Below are 20,971 nucleotides of genomic sequence, written 5' to 3' on the forward strand. Positions count from 1 at the left end.
TCTTTTATTTGAGCTTAAATCAGGTTTGATTGTGCATGCCCATTTGTTTGTGTGTCATAACTAAGTCGTCCCTTTTCATATCGTATCCGATTAACATCCTGTAACGCCTTTAGATCCCATTAATTTCCTCCTTTAATCCGGCCATTAATATCTTCATCCCACTCAACTCCACTCTGTAGCTTCCTTGCAGATTCATTTGTCTGATCTGAAGGCGGAACGGTGAGGTAACGTGTTGAGAGAAAGCTTTTGCGTTTCTTGGTCGCTCATGGAGTTTACAAAAGAACACAATTGACAGCCAGCTCAACCAAATGCCGGAGAACTGAAAGCCGTGCTCTCTATTCCTCTTCACCTACGCAGAAGACGTTATGCTTCGGAGTGCGGATTAATGGCTATCAATCAAGTCCACTACGTCCTCATCACTGCATGTTAACTCCGTCATCAGCAGTTTGATTGAGCATATATAAACACCGTCTAAAAGCTGCAACCAAATCTGATTCGTCTTCCCAAATCAGAGCTCCCGTATAACAGACTCAAACATTTAAAAGTTCGAGATCGTCTAACAAAATCTCCGCTTCATCACGCTTTGACAAACCAGACCCATGTACGATTCTACTTCGTTGTTAAACAATAACGTTTGAGCAGCAGCAGCACCCAAGTTGTAAATGTCCCAAAAGGTACTATAGCACTTAGTTCACACACCAGAATTTTATGGTTCTCGCATCCGTATCATAAAATTAACCTCTAACTATGTAGATTCTTTGAGAAAAGATGGCCCAAAGGTACAGGATGTGGTTGCCCAAATCCAAGCTTCTTACACGCAACATGAAAGGTGAGTTGTGTTTCCAAAACAAACAACCATATCCCTTCATCCGGACCCCCATTCCTTGCAGACACTTAACATTAATATTAACCAAAATCTTTTCCAGGTGAAAAGGCTGAGGCACACACCTCTCTGAGAATTTATAATGAAGCTGGTGAGTTTAAAACTGCATTGCTCTGTCGTCCCGCTTCGTCTCTCTGAAAAAAAAAAAACAGAACAAGGTGCATAACTACTTTGTTTTTTATTCTTACGGGTTACAAAGAATACTTACTTCTGTCTTGCTTTAAAAACATTACAACGCAAATTCTGATATTACTCGGCCGTGGTTATACGAGAACTATTTGGGCAGCACTGGCACTCCAGTTGTAAATGTCACAAAATCTACTATATCAGCGACGAGTAAGTTCAAACAACAATCAGGGCAGTGAAGAAAATTTATGGTTTTACTGTGTAGATGCTTTGAGCAAGTTCCCGCAACAACAGGATGCTTTCGTGCAACGCCAAGCTTCTAAAACGCAACATGAGGTTAGTTGTGTTTCCAAAAAAAAAAAATTTCCCATTCATTCACAAACCCACTTCTCTGCAGGCATTCAACCTTTTAACAACAACAAAACTGTTGCAGGCAAACATGCTGAGGAACATACATCAATGAGACACATCATACCTCGGCTGCACAGGGTAAATTACCATATCTCTCTTTCTCTTAAGTAATACTTACAGAACTATTTTTGAAACATATCTTTAACTTAAACAATACAAACTCTCGATTGTATTAACAGGCGGTATATCAAAGGACTGCACCACGGTATTTGCGTCTGTTCCTCACCTAAATCACGTGATTCCCGCATTGTTATAGCAGACCGATCTTGCCACTAGACACGGTAGAAACCTAAACAAACGAGTAAATAAACTGAACTTGATGTGTGCATAAAATTTGACTACTTTAAATTTACTTCTTAGGTACGGCAAGCAATAACGAGCAATGCGGCTTCGAATTTGTGCCTTCAAGACAGCTGCTTCCAAAATCTCAAGTTAGATTATCTTCCCCAATTTATTAAAATATACAAATCCTGCTATCTTTAAGCCAACGCTGACACTCATCTTTTGTTTGACTTCCCAGCTCTACATTAGTAACAAAATTTTAATTACATTCCTTAATTTGCATGAATCACTCTAACAACAAAAGCAGGGAAATGGGAGCTGGTTACATGCCTTCAATATGGATATCTACTATGGAATGGAGAATTTGTTAGGGATGTTTTAGATGCAGCAGATTGAAAGTTCAGCATCTGCTGCCAGCGAGTCCGTGAACCAGCGTCACCCTTGAAAGAGCTTCTCGAGACTCCAAGCTTCCAAATCAAAATCCATGTTGCCAATGGTATGCTAGCTTTCATATATGGGTGCTGTAGTTGATAAACAGTCACATGACACTGGGCCCTTTCAGTTATAGGATTCATGGCCATAACTACCACCAAGTCGGCTCCCTTTTACCAGTTGACGGGAAACAACCGCAATATCTCCAGCTTTACATCTTTCACACTATCAATGAACTGGACAATGGGAGGAAAGCATTTGCTAAGGGATCAACCATCCACAAATATGATTTCAGACACATTATAGGTAATAGGTAATCAGAACAGCTTTTAAAAAGATATAGTTAGAGAAACAATATAATAAAATATAAAATAATAAGAAACATAAGAACAAAAATAATGCTTTTGGTTTATTATATAAAAAACAAAAGATCTGATAATTGTATCTAAATAAATGCATAACTTAAAAAAAAAAGGTTTTGTCATCAATTCGGAAAAAAATCTTTAACATAAATATAATATTAATACTAAGAGTTTATATATAGTTGCAATGTCTGAACAAAATATAAAATATAGAATAACATGTCAAGGAACACACTAAAACATAAACAAAACTAAATAACCTAAACTAAAAATAGAACCTAGCTTAATCAAAACAATTTTAACAAAATTTATTTAACAACAACGAGATAGAGACGAAATAAAAAAAATCAATCATGAAAATAATGATTTACGTATTATATATGACCAAATATTTTAAAATTAAAACAAAAAAATATTTAATAAAACTAAATAAAATATTTAATAAAATAAAAAATGCAACCTAAAACTTGGTTTTCCTCAGTTAAGATCTAGAGTTTGAGTTTCTATTGCGACTTGCAAGTTACAAAAAGAAAGTGTGACAGAATAAAACGTGATTATATTTTGATGAGTTTTTGTTTAGTGTAAAAATTTATTAATTAATATTACTGTAAATTTTTATATATCTGGTAGTTATTTATAAAAGTTTTATGGATTTATTTTGACAAATATAAAGACTATAGTGTAAATTACAAATATTTTTGAAGTTAAATTTGAAGTTTTGATTTTGAAAAATAATACCTTGAAACTTCAAATATAAAGTTTTGTAAACTCTAAAATATAGAGTTTTTTTGGAAATGCTCTAAACCAAATTTATTTCGTGATATGCCCCAAAACTGCTCTCGAAACCAATTTGTTGAATTGATCATTGAAACCACTTATGCTATTTCTTTTTGACCAAAACAATTTTTTTTTGAAACACAATAAAACTTAAATAACTTCAAAACAAAATAATACATTACCGTCACTAACCACCATCAAATGGATAAAAAACAATTTTGAACTCATTGAAAATTAACATACGAACCCCGGAATACCACTAGTCTACATATATATTCAACCTTTTGATTGTTTAGTTAACTGTTCCAATCTGTTTTACAACATTTAATAGAGGCTGATAAACAGGTGATGCAAACGTAATATGTTAAATGAAATGATGGTGAGCTTTTAAGAAAATAAAATTTTGATAAATTATACGGAAATTATTTACAAAAATTATGGTTGTCATTGCAGTGGCGAAGGTGTTCAAGGGAGGGAGGTCAACTGACCCCTATGACTTTTTGGAAGACAAAATATTGCTTCAATATTTACAAAAAAAATTGTTTAAGACTAGCTTATTGACCTCTTTAATATTTGTAGAAAATCAATTGAACCTAAGATTTTATTCTTTTTAAAAAAAATTATTTGAAGTAAAACGAAAACAATTCTTCTTCTAATCTAATATTTCAAATCATTTTTTTTTCATTCTTCAATTATGTTTATAATCATTTCATATTTTTATACTTTATTTTCTTTTATTCCATAGTCAAATACTTTTATTTCTGATAAATACTTTTAAATATAGTTTTATCTTTTTTACATCAGCTTATAAATATTTAAAATATTGTATAATGTTCCAGAATTGTAATATCTAGATGCATCTATAAATACTTATTCTAATATGTAATTATATAAATTTAGTTATATTTAATCATAAATTGGTAGCTCCGCCACTGTTGTTGTGCATATTAAGAGCACCATTATCCCTATAACCCCATTTGGGGTTTTAATGAATATTTTATAATTAAATGTAATCAAAAACCTTGTTTAAGAAACATCTTGATTCATACCCTCCAATGGTAGTTTCTTATTTAGAGTTTCTTAAAAAGTGTTGTTTTTTGTTGTTCAAAAAAACAAGATCAAACATCTTGAGTACTATCTCTCCATCAAATCGCGGGAGAGTAAGAGGTCTTTGGCTTCGCTGAGAATCTCGGGTGAAATGGTGGATTCCGTTAGGGTTACGTAGAGTAATTTGGGGAGGATTATGTCCTCGATTTCCTTCGGCGATCTTTGAGAGAATAGCTAGAGAAGAAGACGATGAGGAGATCACGAGAACAGACGGAGAAGACGGAAAAAGAAAGAGAAGAAAAAAAAAGAAAATAATGTGGTGATGACACGTGGTTGAAAAACCACGCTTATAATCGGTCTCCAAAATGCCCCATTAAGGATCGATAATATGCTTTTTCTTTTGTTTTGATTTAATTAAATCACCAATTATAGTTAAGGACCTCATTAAGGATCAGCGTTAAAGATGGTCTAAGTATAAAGTTTTTCCGTAGTTTCAAAAGTCTACGAGAAAATATAATAAATAAGTATTGACCAAAAAAGACTACAAGAAAATTTAACATACAACTGAAAACCGATATTTGTTTAATACAAACTTCTAATTTCGTCGTATAAAGTATCAACGCGAACAAAGAAGAAAGATAAACTGAGTATTGCTAACTAACTACATTTGACGTCTTTCTTTCGCCGCCTCTAACGCCGACGAGAGCCACCGTGAAAAATCAACCAAACCAATGTCGCCTTCACGGTTCTCCTCACTGCCTAAGGACATCGTGTGGCAAGTCTTGGCCCGCGTGCCGAAACGCTCATACCCACTCCTCGCTTGCGCCTCCAAGAACTTCCGTCTTCTTGTTCGTTCCCCGGAGATTCACAAGATTCGCTCTCTCCTCCGCAAAGATTCCCTCTACATCTGCTTCATGGACAAAACCAACCGTCCCCAGACCCCACACTGGTTCACTCTCCGCAGAGCCGAGAATAATCCGTTAGAGAACGAGTACGTCTCCGTCGATCTTGCCTTTCCTGATCACGACGAGTCCAACGCCTCGATCATCGCATATGGCCCGGAGATTTTCTTTATATGCGGAGCACACGTTCACTCATCGAACCTGTGGGTCTTTGACTCTCGCTCTGGACAGTTTCGCCGAGGACCAAGCATGAACGTGACTCGAATGTACAAGAGCGTGGGGTTAGTCGGAAGTAAGATATACGTGGTCGGAGGCAACATGGCCGGTGACATTGAAGCCGAGTCGTTTGACCTGAAGACGGAAGCTTGGGAGCCAGCGCCGAGTCTTGAGGAAGAGATGACGTGGCTCTCGGCTGCCACGGTGTCACTAGACAGGAAGGTTTGCGCGTTGATGCTTGTTGGAGCCTGCGCTGTTTGCTACGATACTAGGGATGGTTCTTGTACGGAGTTCAAGATCAAAATCGAAGAGTGGTGGAAAACGGGTGCGTGTGTAATCGATAATGTGCTCTACGTTTATTACGGTAGACCCGGGTTGATGTGGTATGACACTAAGATGAGGGTATGGAGAGTGGTAACTGGTTTGGGTGATCTCAAGAAGGTTCGGTCTGTTGGAATGGTGGAATACTATGGAAAGTTGGCGGTTTTGTGGAAAGAACATAGTGGTGGTGCAACGAAGGAGATTTGGTGTAGAATGATTAGTTTGGAGAGGAGTGAAGATGGGATCAGTGGGACTGCAGAAGAATCGTCTCAGCTTCTGGGGAGTGTGCCTCGTTGCTTTAGGTTGCACCGTGTTCTATCTGTTTCAGACTAGATTGAGCTAATTATTTTGATGGGATCTATGCTCTGTTTCTTTGTTTACCTACATCTTTCCAGAGACTAAAAGAGGATCGTTCTGTTTTTGTTAATGACAACAAAGCCTGAAACGAGTTATACAATTCATGGTTTGGTATCTTCTATGTTAACTTGTATGTCAAGTTTATATAAACATGCATGAATTGGTTTGCATATTTTGAGAAACCAAAACCCGAGAATATTGGGTTTGTTAATTAAGTTTTGTTTTGGTTTGGGGAACAGTTCAAGGTATCTTGGATATTTTCGGATTTTGAATACAAAATACCTCAACCAAACATTATCAGTGGTTACTTTGGGATTATACATAGCTAGTATGAATAGAGTTGCTCAATAAAAAAAAAACTAGTATGAATGGTATCCGATATGTATTCGGGTAAAGACCGAATCTCAAACATATTACAAGAATCAATCCAAAGAAATAAATATCCAGATGTGTTTTATATCTCTACTCTCTAGTACTGAAATATCCAAGATATTGAAAAATAATCGAAGCGATTCTTTTTTGTCTAAATGCGACATATTACAAAGGTTGGGACAAATTTGTCTCTCCGTAACTCTAAAGGCATGAAGTATGATGTAAAACAAAGTTTCTAAGAATTGCTGAAAACTATAAGATATGTGCCAAAATTACGTCATGGCATAACCAACCAAAATAAAGAAAAGCCGATGTTTCTTAATAATAGACAGATCAGATTTCAGTATAATACACATAGCTTTTGATTCAACTGTTGAATCGATCTCAAAGCAATTGCATTTGAAAGTTAACTCAACCTTTTTATCTATTTGAAAAATAAACTATCTATTGGTGAAATATTTTCACCCGTTATTGAACTTCTGACGTGCATGTATGCACAATTTAGATATTTAATTATTTATTTGTAGTCAATCGATTCCTTTAGTTTCAAATCGACCTAAAACCAAAAATAATCGATAAAGACTAAAATACTCTAAAATACCCATTTTGACTCGATAAATATTAAGCCCAGAGATGAAATTCAAACGCAGGCCCACTTCAATGGTTCAAGTCAGCAAAAGCCCAAGACAAGGCAAACAGAAGCAACGGTCAAGAATAAAGGAAGAGGAGACAAGAGTACGGTTTCACCAGCTCAGCTGCAGCTAAGCAACAGGTTTGGAGTGCTAGAGGACCACATCGCTTAGCTGTCATCTTAACCTAATGAGAAGACAGAGTCTCCCTTCCTTCTTTAGTATATATATGAGACAAAGCAAGATGTAAACGTTTGAGCATTGAATATATATTTTGAGAAGAAATATCAAAGTTCCAAAGTTTCTATCTTTACCTTTATGGTATCAGAGCCAGGTTAATAAAAGATCTATGGAGTCCTAAATGGGTTAGGAAAAGAGTATGAGTCTGTGACTGCGGTAATAGAGCATGCTATGGATAGCTATCCAGCTCCATGTTTTGAAGATATTGTCTACAAACTCACTGGATTTGAAGACAAGCTGCAGTCTTATCAGTCAACAGTTGACGTTTCTCCACATCAAGCTTTCTATACAAACCGAGGAGGCTACTCTGGACGTGGAAGAGGAGGATACAGAGGAGGATACCGAGGTCGTGGCTCTTACACAACACAAGGCCGAGGTTTTCCTCAGCAGTTTGGTCAAAGTGCGCAACGGTCTTCAAATGGTGCTGGTGCTGGTGCAGGGAATCGTCCTACTTGTCAGATTTGTGGTAAATATGGACACTCAGCAAATGCGTGTTACAGACGCTTTGATCTTCACTTTGCTGTTGCAGAACAACAGCCGCAGGCCAATGTTCTCACCACAAACTATCAAGCAGGCGCAGAGTGGTATCCAGACAGTGGATCGTCTCATCATGTCACCAGCTCAGCTCAGCATCTCGACACATCTCAAGAGTACTCTGGAACAGATCATGTCATTGTTGGTAATGGAGAGTTTCTACCTATCACTCATATAGGTTCTGCGTCTATTCAAACCCAGACAGGTAATTTACCTCTTCTTGATGTGCTTGTTTGTCCAGAGATTACTAAATCACTCTTGTCAGTATCAAAGCTTACAGATGATTATCCTTGCTCTGTAACTTTTGACTCAACATCTGTTTGTGTTCTGGATAAGGCAACCCACAAGGTTCTCAGTCAGGGAAACAAAACTAAAGGTCTCTACTGCTTGGACAACCCTCAGTTCATGTCGATCTACTCATCAAGACAACAAAGCTCGAGTGATGTAGTGTGGCACAAGAGGCTGGGGCATCCTAATGATCAAGTTCTACAACATCTATCTTCAACAAAAGCTATTCAAATAAACAAGACCATCAAGTCGCTGTGTGAAGCATGTCAACTAGGCAAGACATGTAAACTTCCTTTTTCTAGTTCAGATTTTCAGTCCAGTAGAGTTCTTGAAAGAATACATTCAGATGTTTGGGGTCCTGCTCCGGTTGTGTCGGTTCAAGGATTCAGATACTACGTTGTATTCATTGACAATTATTCAAGATTCTGCTGGTTTTATCCTATGAAATCTAAGTCTGATGTGTTCTCAATCTTCAAAATTTTTCAACAACAAGTAGAAACACAATATGATCAGAAAATCAAAGTTTTTCAGTCTGATGGTGGTGGCGAATTCGTCAACAAACAAATGGCGCAACACTTCTCTGAATGTGGTATAAAACACATCATGTCTTGCCCTCATACACCTGAGCAGAACGGGATAGCAGAGAGGCGTCACAGATACATCACAGAACTAGGCATGTCTATGCTTTTTCAGAGTCACTTGCCACATACACTGTGGGTTGAAGCATTGTTCACATCAGCCTTTCTCGGTAATCTCCTTCCTAGTTCGGTTAATGACAAGATGTTAAGTCCATATGAGTTGTTGAATGGAAAAGCTCCAGTCTACACTGCTCTCAGAGTGTTTGGTTGTGCCTGTTACCCTTATCTTAGGCCATACTCACAGAATAAATTTGATCCAAAATCTCTTCTGTGTGTGTTTCTTGGCTACAATGAAAAGTATAAGGGATACAGATGTTATCATCCACCAACAGGAAGAGTTTACATCAATCGTCATGTACTTTTTGATGAAGACAGACTTCCTTACAAAGATACTTATCAGCATCTGGTTCCTGATCCAACAACTGCTTTGAGTACAGCTTGGAGATCACAAACTGCTTCTTCAGCACAACCGGTGCGTACTGATTCCTCTGATCATGATGCTGCAGCAGAGGAGAGTCAGTCTATTATGCGACCCTCTGTCACCTCTACTCAAACACAGACAGCTACAGACAACAATGTTGCTCCTCATGATCTTCATCCTGCAGAATCAAGCGAATCTGAATCAAGTAATGAGTCTCAACATTCTCTCTCACCAGCTGGGTCTCCACTTCCTCAAGTTCCTGAACCTGTTGAAGACCAAGAAAACGATCATGGAATGGTCACAAGAGCTAAAGCTGGAATCAGAAAACCTAATCCTCGTTATGCTTTACTTGCGGTGAAAGGCATACCTGAGCTACCTAGAACACTCAAGGAGGCTCTGAATCACCCTGGATGGAATGGAGCAATGACTGAAGAGATAACCAACTGTGATGAGACTAAAACTTGGTCGTTGGTATCACCCCCGGAAGGTGTCAATCTTCTTGGTTGTAAATGGGTTCACAGAGTTAAATTAAACGCAGATGGAACATTCTCAAAGTTTAGATCAAGAGTGGTTGCAAGAGGAGATGAGCAAGAGGAAGGAGTTGATTTTCTTGAAACCTACAGCCCTGTTGTTCGTACGGCTACTGTTCGAATGATACTTCATATTGCAGTGGTTGAAAGATGGGACATTAAGCAACTAGATGTCAAAAATGCTTTCTTGCATGGTGATCTCAGTGAAGCGGTTTATATGCGACAACCTCCTGGATTTGAAGATAAGGAGAATCCTCAGTATGTATGCAAGCTCCACAAGGCGATCTACGGCCTAAAACAAGCCCCAAGGGCGTGGTTTGACAAGTTCAGTTCGTTTTTGATTGAGTTTGGTTTTCTCTGCAACAGTAGTGATGCTTCTCTGTTTGTGTATCAGAAAAATAAAAGCATTATCTTCCTTCTTCTCTACGTTGATGACATGTTGATCACAGGAAATGATCAACTTCTCATTCAACAACTGCTGAAGAGTCTCAGCAAGCAGTTTCGGATGAAAGATATGGGACCTCTCAGTTACTTTCTTGGCATACAAGCTCAGTTTACTCCAACTGGTTTGTTCTTAAATCAACAAAGGTATGCAACGGATCTTCTACAAGCTGCAGGTATGTCGGATTGTGCTCCAATGCCTACTCCTCTTCCTCTACAACTAGACAGAGTGCCTCATCAAGATGAAGACTTCTCAAATCCAACATATTTCAGAAGTTTAGCCGGTAAATTGCAATATCTCACACTTACGAGACCGGATATTCAATTTGCGGTCAATCTTGTTTGTCAGAAGATGCATAAGCCTACTGCAGCTGACTTTCATCTCTTGAAGAGGGTTCTGAGATATGTTAAAGGAACACTGGAGATGGGATTAACTCTTGAGTCTGATACAAATTCTCAAGTTCGAGCTTATTGTGATAGTGATTGGGCTGGTTGTAATGCCACAAGGAGATCAACTGGAGGTTTCTGCACATTTATGGGATCAAATTTGATTTCATGGTCAGCAAAAAGGCAAGATTCGGTTTCAAGATCATCAACTGAGGCAGAGTACAGAACACTATCTGATACTGCAGCTGAGCTTGAATGGATAAGTCTGATGATGAAGAGTATCAATCTACCTCATCCAGAGCCAGCTGAAGTTTATTGTGATAATCTCTCTGCAGTGCACTTAACAGCAAATCCGGTTCTGCATAGAAAATCGAAACATTTCGCCACACACTATCACTTTGCGCGCGAGAAAGTAGCAAATGGAACTCTGCTTGTCAAACACATACCGGCAGCTCAGCAAATTGCAGATATCTTCACCAAATCATTGTCACAACACAGCTTCTTCTCTTTGCGTTTCAAACTCGGAGTTGACTTTCCACCCACCTCGAGTTTGCGCGGGGATATTAAGCCCAGAGATGAAATTCAAACGCAGGCCCACTTCAATGGTTCAAGTCAGCAAAAGCCCAAGACAAGGCAAACAGAAGCAACGGTCAAGAATAAAGGAAGAGGAGACAAGAGTACGGTTTCACCAGCTCAGCTGCAGCTAAGCAACAGGTTTGGAGTGCTAGAGGACCACATCGCTTAGCTGTCATCTTAACCTAATGAGAAGACAGAGTCTCCCTTCCTTCTTTAGTATATATATGAGACAAAGCAAGATGTAAACGTTTGAACATTGAATATATATTTTGAGAAGAAATATCAAAGTTCCAAAGTTTCTATCTTTACCTTTAATAAAGATTCAATACAAAGGTTAGAAACCGGCATAAACAAAGTTTGTCAATTCTCTTAGACAGACTTTTATATTTTCTCAAACAAAACATTAAACCAAGACTAAAGTTTAAAATAGTAGGAACTGACATATATATCCTTCAAAACACCACTTTTACCATCACCAATTGTAAGTACATTTAAATGAACTAAACTCAGAAGTTACTTTCATTTGTTGACCTTCAGCTTAACAAACCAACCACTTTCACCCCTACAGCTCATAAAGCTATCCAAAATCACGGTCACTGACCTTTTTTATGATTGAATTGTGTAGTATCATCGAGAGGGTACCGATTCAAAGATGTATAGATTCTAACCAATTCAAATTTCAAATCACGCATAACATGTATTAATAGTATAAATAGAAGAGTGTCACCGAAAGAAAGAAAGAAAGATAAAAGAGTATTAATAGTTTAGATTTCATTGATCGGAATATCAGGTTGATTATATTATCTGGTTTCTACTGATAATATGTAAATGTTTTTGTGCGGACTTTACAAAACATAAAAAGTTATAATAATTTTTTACCTACAAATCTAATTCTCTTTGTAGGTAAATAAAAATATACAATAAATAAATAATTTATTTATTTGTAGTCAATCGATTCTTTTTGTTTCGAATCGACCTAAACCGGGATAAAGACTAAAATATTCTAAAATGCACATTTTGACTCGATAAAAATTTAATACAAAGGTTAGAAACTGGCATAAACAAAGTTTGTCAATTTTCTTAGACTTAAGACTTTTATATGTTCTCAAACAAAACATTAAACCAAAAGTAATTAAAAAAAAGGTTTGAAATAGTAGGAACTCACAGATCCTTCAAAACACAATTTTTACCATTACTAATTGTAAGTACATCAAAAAGAACTAAACTCAGAAATTACTTTCATGTAGTTGACCTTCAGCTTAACAAGCCAACCACTTTCACCCTACAGCTCATAACAGCTATCGAAAATCACGGTCACTGACTTCTTTTACGATTGAATTGTGCAGTCTCATGACTCTCATCGATAGGGTATCGATTAAAAGATGTATAAACTCTTATCAATTCAAATTTCTAATCACACAAACATTATTAGTTTTGGTTTCTTTCTCCTCCATTTTCTCACTTTCTCACTCAATTTTTTTCCTATTTTGTAGGATATCATTTTTTTCCTTCTATTGACTGAGTTCACTTGAAAGGCTTCCACAGATGCAAATACTAATGAGAATTACGTAACAAAATTGCTTAATATAGGGCCAGTCCTAGGTTTTACAAGGTAAGAAACAATAAAAATGGTCATCTTTCCTTAAAAAAGTTGGTGTAGAAAAGTTTCGAACCCAATTTGTCTATGTGGTCTAGACCATTTTCTTAAACTTATACCATTAGTCAACTGTTCTCTTCTGTTTACAATGTTCAATAGAGGTTGATAAACAGGTGATGTAAACGTTATACGTTAAATGAGAAGATGGTGACTTTTAAGAAAATAAAATTTCCATAAATTATACGGAAATTATTTATGAAACTTATGATTGTCATTGCAATGGCGAATGAGGTCAACTGACCCTTGTGACTTTTTGGAAAACAAAATATTGCTTGAATGTTTACAATTTTTTTATTAAAATGTTTAAGATTAGCTCATTGACCTCTCTAATATTTGTTGAAAATCAATTTGAGCCTAAGATTTTTCAAATCAATTATATATTTTTCACTCTTAAATGTATATGTTTCATAATCATTTAATATTTTTTATGCTTTAGTTTCTCTTTTTCGATAATAAGATACTTTTATTTCTGATTAATGCTTTTAAATATATATTTTTTACATTATAATTTATAGATGTATCTATAAATACTTATTTTAATATTAAATAATTATATAAATTTAATCATAAATTGATATTAACTCTAGAAAATATTATGGCTAGCTCCTCCACTGTTGTTGTGCATTTTAAGTATAAAGTTTTTTCGTAGTTTGTCAAAAGTCTACAAGAAAATATAACTAACTATATCGTTTTTTTTAACTAACTATATCGTTGACCAAAAAAGACTACAAGAAAATATATAAATATATCATAGAAAATTTAACGGCCAACTGAAAACCTATATTCTATTTTCGTCGTATATATAAAGAGTATCAACGAAGCAAATAAAGAAAGATAAAAGAGTATTGCTAAGTGCTGACTATAGTTGACGTCTTTCTTTCGCCGCCTCTGACGCCGACGAGAGCCACCGCGAAAGATCAACAAACCGATGTCGCCGTCACACTTTTCCTCACTGCCTAACGACATAGCGTGGGAAGTCTTAGCGCGCGTGCCGAAATGCAAATACCCACTCCTCGCTTGCCTCTCCAAGAACTTCACTTATCTCGTTCGTTCCCCGGAGATTCACAAGATTCGCTCTCTCCTCCGCAAAGATTCCCTCTACATCTCCTTCAGGAACAAAAACTATCGCGCCCAGAACCCGCGTTGGTACACTCTGCGCAGAGCTGAGAACAATCCGAGCGAGAACCAGTTCGTCGTCTCCGTCAACCCCGCGCTTCCTAACCATTACCACCGCATGCCCTCGATCGTCGCTCACGGTCCGGAGATTTTCTTTATCTGCGGACCGTTCGTGCAGTCGCCAAGCTTTTGGGTCTTTGATTCTCGAACCGACGTGCTTCGACGAGGACCAACCATGAACGCGAACCGAACGTATAAAAGCGTGGGAGTAGTCGGACGCAAGCTATACGTGGTCGGAGGGGTAAGATCTAACGAGAATGTCGCCGAGTCATTTGACCTAACGACGGAAACTTGGGAGCCAGCGCCGGTCCCTAAGGAAGAAAAGACGTGGCTCGCGTCTGTCACGGTGTCGTTAGACAGGAAGGTGTGTGCGTTGATGCTCGTTGGAGCCTACACTGTTTGCTACGATCCTTGGGATGGTTCTTGCGACAGTTTTGCTTTGCCTGAAGATAAGTGGTGGAAAACGGGTGTTTGTGTGATGGAGAATGTGCTCTACGTTTATTACGCTAGATTCGGGCTGATGTGGTATGACACTGAGCTGAGGTTATGGAGAGTGGTGAATGGTTTGAGTGATGTCAAAAAGGTTCGATCCGTTGGGATGGCGGAATACTATGGAAAGGTGGCGCTTTTGTGGAAAGAACATGGTGGTTGTGGAAAGGAGATTTGGTGTAGAATGATTGCTATGGGTAAGTGTGAAGAAGGGGTCAAGGGGACTGCAGAATCGGCTCAACTTCTGGGGAGTGTCCCTGATGGCTACAGAATGGACCATTGTCTATCAGTTTCAGACTAAAGAAGATAGATTGAGCTAATTATTTTGATGTGTGGGCTATGCTATTCTGTTTACTAATACTTTTGCCATCGTTGTACAAAAGCATGTGGTGCTTGCACATGTGTTTATGTGCTATGCTATTCTGTTTACTAATACTTTTGCCATCGTTGTACAAAAAGCATGTGGTGCTTGCACATGTGTTATGTTGTTTCCAGTTTAAAACAGGCCGGGGAACCAGACAATGAATACGTTTGAATATAAATGAGTTTGTACAGCCAGTTTGATTGTTTATAGATTCTCCTAGGTATTTTCAGCAGTAGTAGCATACGTGAGATGATTGGTGATAATAATGATTATTTGTGCAGTCAAGACGTGTGGGGGAAGGCTATACAGTTACTGTTCTTTGTAAGTTCGACCCTGCTCAAACTCATATTCATTATGGGCTTTGTCATTTGGGTCCACAATGAAAATAAAGATGAGACTATTAGGTGGGAATTGTTGGAGCTCACATGATTAAGATTCACAAGCATTAATTAGGGCTAGTAGTTTACTAAATGAAATTTTTTTATCCTTTCTGTGTTTTGTATGGAAGCCAAGGTTATTGACTTTTATTATCTGCAAAGACAATTTGATAAACTTATACTTTCACTTTAGATTCTGGCCTCGTTGGTGGTTGTATCCGAGTTTCATCAGTTTTTCTCCAAAATCGCATGCCAGTAACAGGAGAGATAGAGTTCTCATATGTGGCACGCCATTTAGAGGTCAGGTACCAATCTGAAACATAATCATCAGATTTCCACTTCATATGCATGATCACTCGTAGAGCATGGCGACGAATGCCGGTCATATCCCACTTCCGACATGTACATGTCCTTCTTGTCATATGAACACTATGGCCAACATTATTCTCACGCACATCAAACTGCCCATTAGCTCCAGCAACTGCTCGACAATTCTTTTTGTGTTTTGACTCTTCAGCAATGGTTTTTGCCACTTTCTTACTGTATTTCCCCTTGTGTTTCTTCATTTTCTCCTTCCGTAAATCAATGCGTACCATAGCTAGACGCCTTATTGTCTCAAGCATCTCCACTAAAGGCATCTCTCTTGCTGTGTTGATTGTGTTGTTATATGTCTCCGAGAAATTGTTGTGAACATCTTCACAACATGCTGTACCCGTGAAGTAAGCACGGCTGCAAGCCTGAGGATTTTTTTCCATTAATGTTTCATAAACACCAAGGTCATACTGCCTCATTTCTTCAATTCCTTCATCATACTCAGCAACCGTGTATGCCTTTGCAATTTTCCAAAAGATCTTCTTCATTATTGCCCTGCCCGGATGCACTCTTGTAAGGTTGCCATATATGTGGCGAGCACACATACGATGTTCTATCTTAGGAAGCTCTTGATCCACAGCAATAAGCAAACCTTTTTGCCTATCCGATATTAGCGTGAATCCTTCTCCATCACCAATACCAAGGTCAGCTTTGAGTTTTGCAATGAACCATACCCAATTGTCTGTGTTTTCCACTTGTACAACTGCCCAAGCAACTGGATAGAGCTGATTGTTTGCATCTCTTCCAACAGCTGCCAGGAGTTGACCTTTGACATTGTTCTTTAAAAAACAACCATCGATCCCAATAATAGGACGGCAGTAGGCACGCCATGTGTCACGGAGTGCTTTAAAACAGACATAGAAATGATCGAATAAATCAACTCCTTCAACTCCAGGCACTGTCCCAAGCTCAATAGTCGACTCTGGATTAGTTCTAAAACATGTAAAAGAAAGTTAGAGTTCAATTTTATTTTATAAAAGCGCACAAAACTGTTCTATTTACCTCAAAAGCTCTGTTTTGTAGTCTCTGAACCTTGAAAATTGCTCATCATCTTCATCTTGAATCATCTTTAAAGCTTTCCCCTTTGCTTTTCTACACTGGTTATGTGTCACAACCAAGTCATATCGGTCCTCAAGAGTTTGTTGCATTGCTTGTGGCATCAAATCAGGATTTCTTCTAAAGTCATTCAAGAACAGTTTTGCAATTACACCGTCCTTCACCACTTTGCTAAACCCGTCCTTGTCACAAGAATGCTCATCATTGCAGAACTTAACCATGAACAATTTTATTGGTTTCTCATACGAACAATATATCCTAAAAGGACAACCTTCACCAATTGTACACCTTACTTCGGATTTTTTGGATCCCCATGTAGTGAACTTCACATTCCGTCCTGTTTTAAGCACATAATCGACAATGGCTTCTTTGAACTCAGTGATGGTATCAAACGTCTGCTCCAGCCTGATCTCTCCACTGAATTTTATGTATTTATCATAATGTTTCCGACCATTTGCTCCATCCTCTTCATCACAATCCGAGTTGGGTGGTGTATCCTCATCATTGCATTGTTCTTCCTCATCAACAAATCCTGCTATATTTTCCTCAATACGAGCTTCCTCCTCACACATCTCATCTCTGTTACCACCAACTGTCGCATGAAAAGCATCTCCCACAGTCTCATTAGCATGAGAAACATCATCATTAACATCATCTTCCTCGAGAAATACATCAACCATTTTCGTCCGTACAGCTGCTTCACACATCCTCTGAAAATTTTGGTCACCATTAAATATGATCTTTAGCTCTTCAAGACTCTCATATGGCATCTTATACCATATCCTCTGGTTATATAGTGACACGCCCAATACATTCACCAAGTGGGTAAAGATCTCACGTGGATCACAATCAATAATCTGTACATTGCCTCCGTCGTAAGCAAGGTCGGGACTTGAATTTTTCCACTTCCCCTTGTAGTGACAATTGAATATTACACCAGTAGAGCTGAAACAAGGAAAAAAAAAAGAACATTTACAACTCTAGCAAAACAAGGAATAAAGAAGAACAATTAAAATGATAAACACACGAGACAAAGACAAACATATGAAAAAATCACAGAATCTAAAAGCCCATAAAAGAAGAAGAAGAGCAGTGGAATCACTTACCTCATTTTCTTCTTAGTAACAACTGAGATTTCTACCCGTTCAAAGTTCTTAAGGTTAAATCTTCTAAATAAATTTGAAACCCTAATTTTCCCAACTGCTCTCTGTTTCACGAAGTAAAAAGGAAGAAGAAGAGTTAAATGAAATTTCACTCAAAAGGACGTCGTTTTGTGACTGTCAATCTTTTTTAGAAAAAAGAAAATCAAAACGTCCCGTATCGAAAACGTCAACACTTAACAGTTGACTCACAGAATTAGGGTCAAAGTTGATTTTTTTAAAAAAGAGAAAGTTCAGGTAATGTTGAATCGAAATTTGATAGTTTATGTATGTGTTGAACTACCTCAAAAGTCTGGGTAGAAATAGAACTTATACGAGTTGTTCATGTATGAAAAAGCCGTTTTCCCGCTCCTAGTGTCTGCATAGAAATAAAATGGAAGGGATTCTAAGATGTCTAAATCTAAGTAATAAGAAGATCTGTTATACAATTAGTGATTGTGATATATTACAAAGGATTTTTACATATTTTATCAGATTTTTATATAATAGATTAAGATTTCTAAAAATGAATGTATAAATAAAATTTAAAATAATTACAAATTAATTATGGGCTTGGTTTGCCTAAAGATACATAATAATTTGGGTCATCTTAAATTAGTTAAGGCCTAGAATTTTAACTAATTATTTAATCATTCAATGAAAAATTTAACGGTAGAACAAATAATTTGAGATGAAAAATCTCTATCAACATATATTTACACACGCTAATTAGGGGGTGTTAGTGGGGATGAGATTTATAATGAATCTTAGAATTTCTAAGTCTAGTGTTATTGGTTTATAGATTCTCATATTCTCATTGAAATCTATTGTTATTGGTTTGATGATTCTATAACTATATACAAAATCATTTGTTATTCACAAAGTTTATATTTTAATGATTCTACAAATCTATTAAAGTAAATGTTATTGGGAGTTGAATTCTTATCATTTTAACTCACAAATTAAGATTTTGAGAATACTACATGTTTACCTTGAATTCTTAGAATCATTACATTACTTTATTTTCATAGATTTTCACAATATACAAAATTCTCTACATCTCTTTCCAAATTTAACAAATCTCTCAACTTTTAAAATCAACAAACTCTATAGAAATCTAAGTCCCACTAACACCCCCTTATTTAAGTAATTGTTTTGAATTGATTGTTATTAGATTTGGAAACCGATTGTATTGTTACCAAAATGGTTGAAAGAATAATTCAAAATAGAAAATCCTTATAAATATGCATTTACACTTGCATTTACATGATTCAAAATAGAAATTTCTATAAATATGCATTTATATTTGTTTTCTAAATCAAAGGTAGATTTAGGATATGCATTAATTAAATTGTAAAAGACAAAAATTTTAAAAGATAAGTAAATTTATTACTTCAGTAGCATATAATTGTAAATAAATTGAAAACTCGAGAGGTAATTTATATGGGTACTTCTCTTTCAATAAGATAGACGTTTTTTTCGTCAAAAGTCTACGAGAAAATATAACTATCTCGTAATATTCTCGTTGACCAAAAAAGACTACAAGGAAATATTTATAAAAATATATTATAGAAAATTTTAGCGGAAAACTAAAAACCTATATTCTAATTTCGTCGTATATAAATAGAGTATTAACGTAACGATACAAAAAAAAAGAAATATAAAAGAGTATTGCTAAGTGCTGACTATAGTTGACGGTCTTTCTTTCGCCGCCTCTGACACCGACGAGAGCCACCGCGAAAGACCAACAAACCGATGTCGCCGTCACACTTTTCCTCACTGCCTAACGATATAGTGTGGCAAGTCTTAGCCCGCGTGCCGAAATGCAAATACCCACTCCTCGCTTGCGTCTCCAAGAACTTCACTTATCTTGTTCAGTCGCCGGAGATTCACAAGATTCGCTCTCTCCTCCGCAAAGATTCACTCTACATCTCCTTCAGGAACAAAAAAGATCTCTCCCAGTGCGAGAACCCGCGTTGGTACACTCTGCGCAGAGCTGAGAACAATCCGAGCGAGAACCAGTTCGTCTCCGTCGGCCTCGCGCTTCCTAATCATTACCACCGCATGCCCTCGATCGTCGCTCACGGTCCGGAGATTTTCTTTATCTGCAAACCGTTCTTTCCAACGTCAAGCTTTTGGGTCTTTGATTCTCGATCCGACAAGCTTCGACAAGGACCAAGCATGGCCGTGTACCGAACGTACAAAAGCGTGGGAGTTGTCGGACGTAAGGTATACGTGGTCGGAGGAGTAAGATCCAACGATAATGTGGCCGAAGCGTTTGATCTAAACACGCAAACTTGGGAGCCAGCGCCGATCCCCAAGGAAATTAGGACGTGGCACGCGTCTGCCACGGTGTCATTAGACAGGAAGGTTTGTGCGCTCGTACGAGCCTACGCTATTTGTTACGATACTAGAGATGGTTCATGCGAGGATTTTGCTTTGGCTAAAGATAAGTGGTGGAAAACGGGGGTTTGTGGGATGGAGAATGTGCTCTACGTTTATTACGCTAGATTCGGGCTGATGTGGTACGACACTAAGCTGAGGGTATGGAGAGTGGTGAATGGTTTGGATCATGTCAAAAAGGTTCGATCCGTTGGGATGGCGGAATACTATGGAAAGGTGGCGCTTTTGTGGAAAGAACATGGTGGATGCGGAAAGGAGATTTGGTGTAGAATGATTGCTATGGGTAAGTGTGAAGAAGGGGTCAAGGGGACTGCAGAATCGGCTCAACTTCTGGGGAGTGTCCCTGATGGTTACAGAATGGACAATTGTCTATCAGTTTCAGACTAAAGAGGATAGATAGATTGGATAGGTTGAAGTAATTATTTTGATGTGTGGGCTATGCTATTCTGTTTACTAGTACTTTTGCCATCGTTGTACAAAACTCAAAAAGCATGTGGTGTTTGCACAAGTGTTATGTTGTTTCCAGTTTAAACAGGGCAGAGAACAAGACAATAAATGCGTTTGAATATCAATGAGGTTATACAGCCAGTTTGATTGTTTATAGCTTCTCGTAGGTCTTTTTAGCAGTAGTAGCATATCCAGGAAGATGGTTGATAAACTTATACTTTCACAATAAAAAGAAAAAACGTATACTTTCACATTCACAGTAAATTATACTTTCCTTTTTTGCTCTTTGCTATGTGCTTCATCTTTATTATTCTCATGC

At 37.4% G+C, this 20,971-nt stretch overlaps 4 protein-coding genes across 4 annotated transcripts; 3 read left to right on the plus strand and 1 right to left on the minus strand.

The window, feature by feature from the left end:
- The first annotated feature begins 5,051 nt into the window (after positions 1-5,051).
- On the plus strand, positions 5,052-6,092 carry LOC103864677 (F-box/kelch-repeat protein At2g44700). The gene has a single exon (XM_009142435.3). It carries the CDS (start codon positions 5,052-5,054, stop codon positions 6,090-6,092), a length of 1,041 nt encoding a protein of 346 aa, XP_009140683.1.
- A 7,002-nt stretch (positions 6,093-13,094) lies between these two features.
- Positions 13,095-17,486, minus strand: LOC103864839. The gene is made up of 2 exons (XM_033290776.1): positions 16,610-17,486; positions 13,095-16,540 (listed from the first exon to the last, which is right to left on the minus strand). Exons 1-2 carry the CDS (start codon positions 17,431-17,433, stop codon positions 15,412-15,414), a joined length of 1,953 nt encoding a protein of 650 aa, XP_033146667.1. The 5' UTR covers positions 17,434-17,486; the 3' UTR covers positions 13,095-15,411.
- Positions 13,758-14,795, plus strand: LOC103864679 (F-box/kelch-repeat protein At2g44700). The gene has a single exon (XM_018658348.2). The coding sequence runs from the start codon at positions 13,758-13,760 to the stop codon at positions 14,793-14,795; it is 1,038 nt and encodes a 345-aa protein (XP_018513864.2).
- A 2,071-nt stretch (positions 17,487-19,557) lies between the features above and the next one.
- On the plus strand, positions 19,558-20,592 carry LOC103864840 (F-box/kelch-repeat protein At2g44700). Its single transcript, XM_009142611.2, has one exon. The coding sequence runs from the start codon at positions 19,558-19,560 to the stop codon at positions 20,590-20,592; it is 1,035 nt and encodes a 344-aa protein (XP_009140859.2).
- The last annotated feature ends 379 nt before the right edge of the window (positions 20,593-20,971 follow it).

Source organism: Brassica rapa, chromosome A04, assembly GCF_000309985.2.
Source record: "Brassica rapa cultivar Chiifu-401-42 chromosome A04, CAAS_Brap_v3.01, whole genome shotgun sequence".
In the NCBI taxonomy this organism is placed as follows: Eukaryota; Viridiplantae; Streptophyta; class Magnoliopsida; order Brassicales; family Brassicaceae; genus Brassica; species Brassica rapa.

Coding starts and splice junctions, on each gene's coding strand:
- LOC103864840 (XM_009142611.2), top strand. CDS start 19,558: ATGTCGCCGTCACACTTTTCCTCACTGCCTAACGATATAGTGTGGCAA.
- LOC103864679 (XM_018658348.2), top strand. CDS start 13,758: ATGTCGCCGTCACACTTTTCCTCACTGCCTAACGACATAGCGTGGGAA.
- LOC103864839 (XM_033290776.1), bottom strand. CDS start 17,433: ATGCCATATGAGAGTCTTGAAGAGCTAAAGATCATATTTAATGGTGAC. Junction 16,541..16,609: donor TACAAAACAGAGCTTTTGAG/GTAAATAGAACA, acceptor TACATGTTTTAG/AACTAATCCAGAGTCGACTA.
- LOC103864677 (XM_009142435.3), top strand. CDS start 5,052: ATGTCGCCTTCACGGTTCTCCTCACTGCCTAAGGACATCGTGTGGCAA.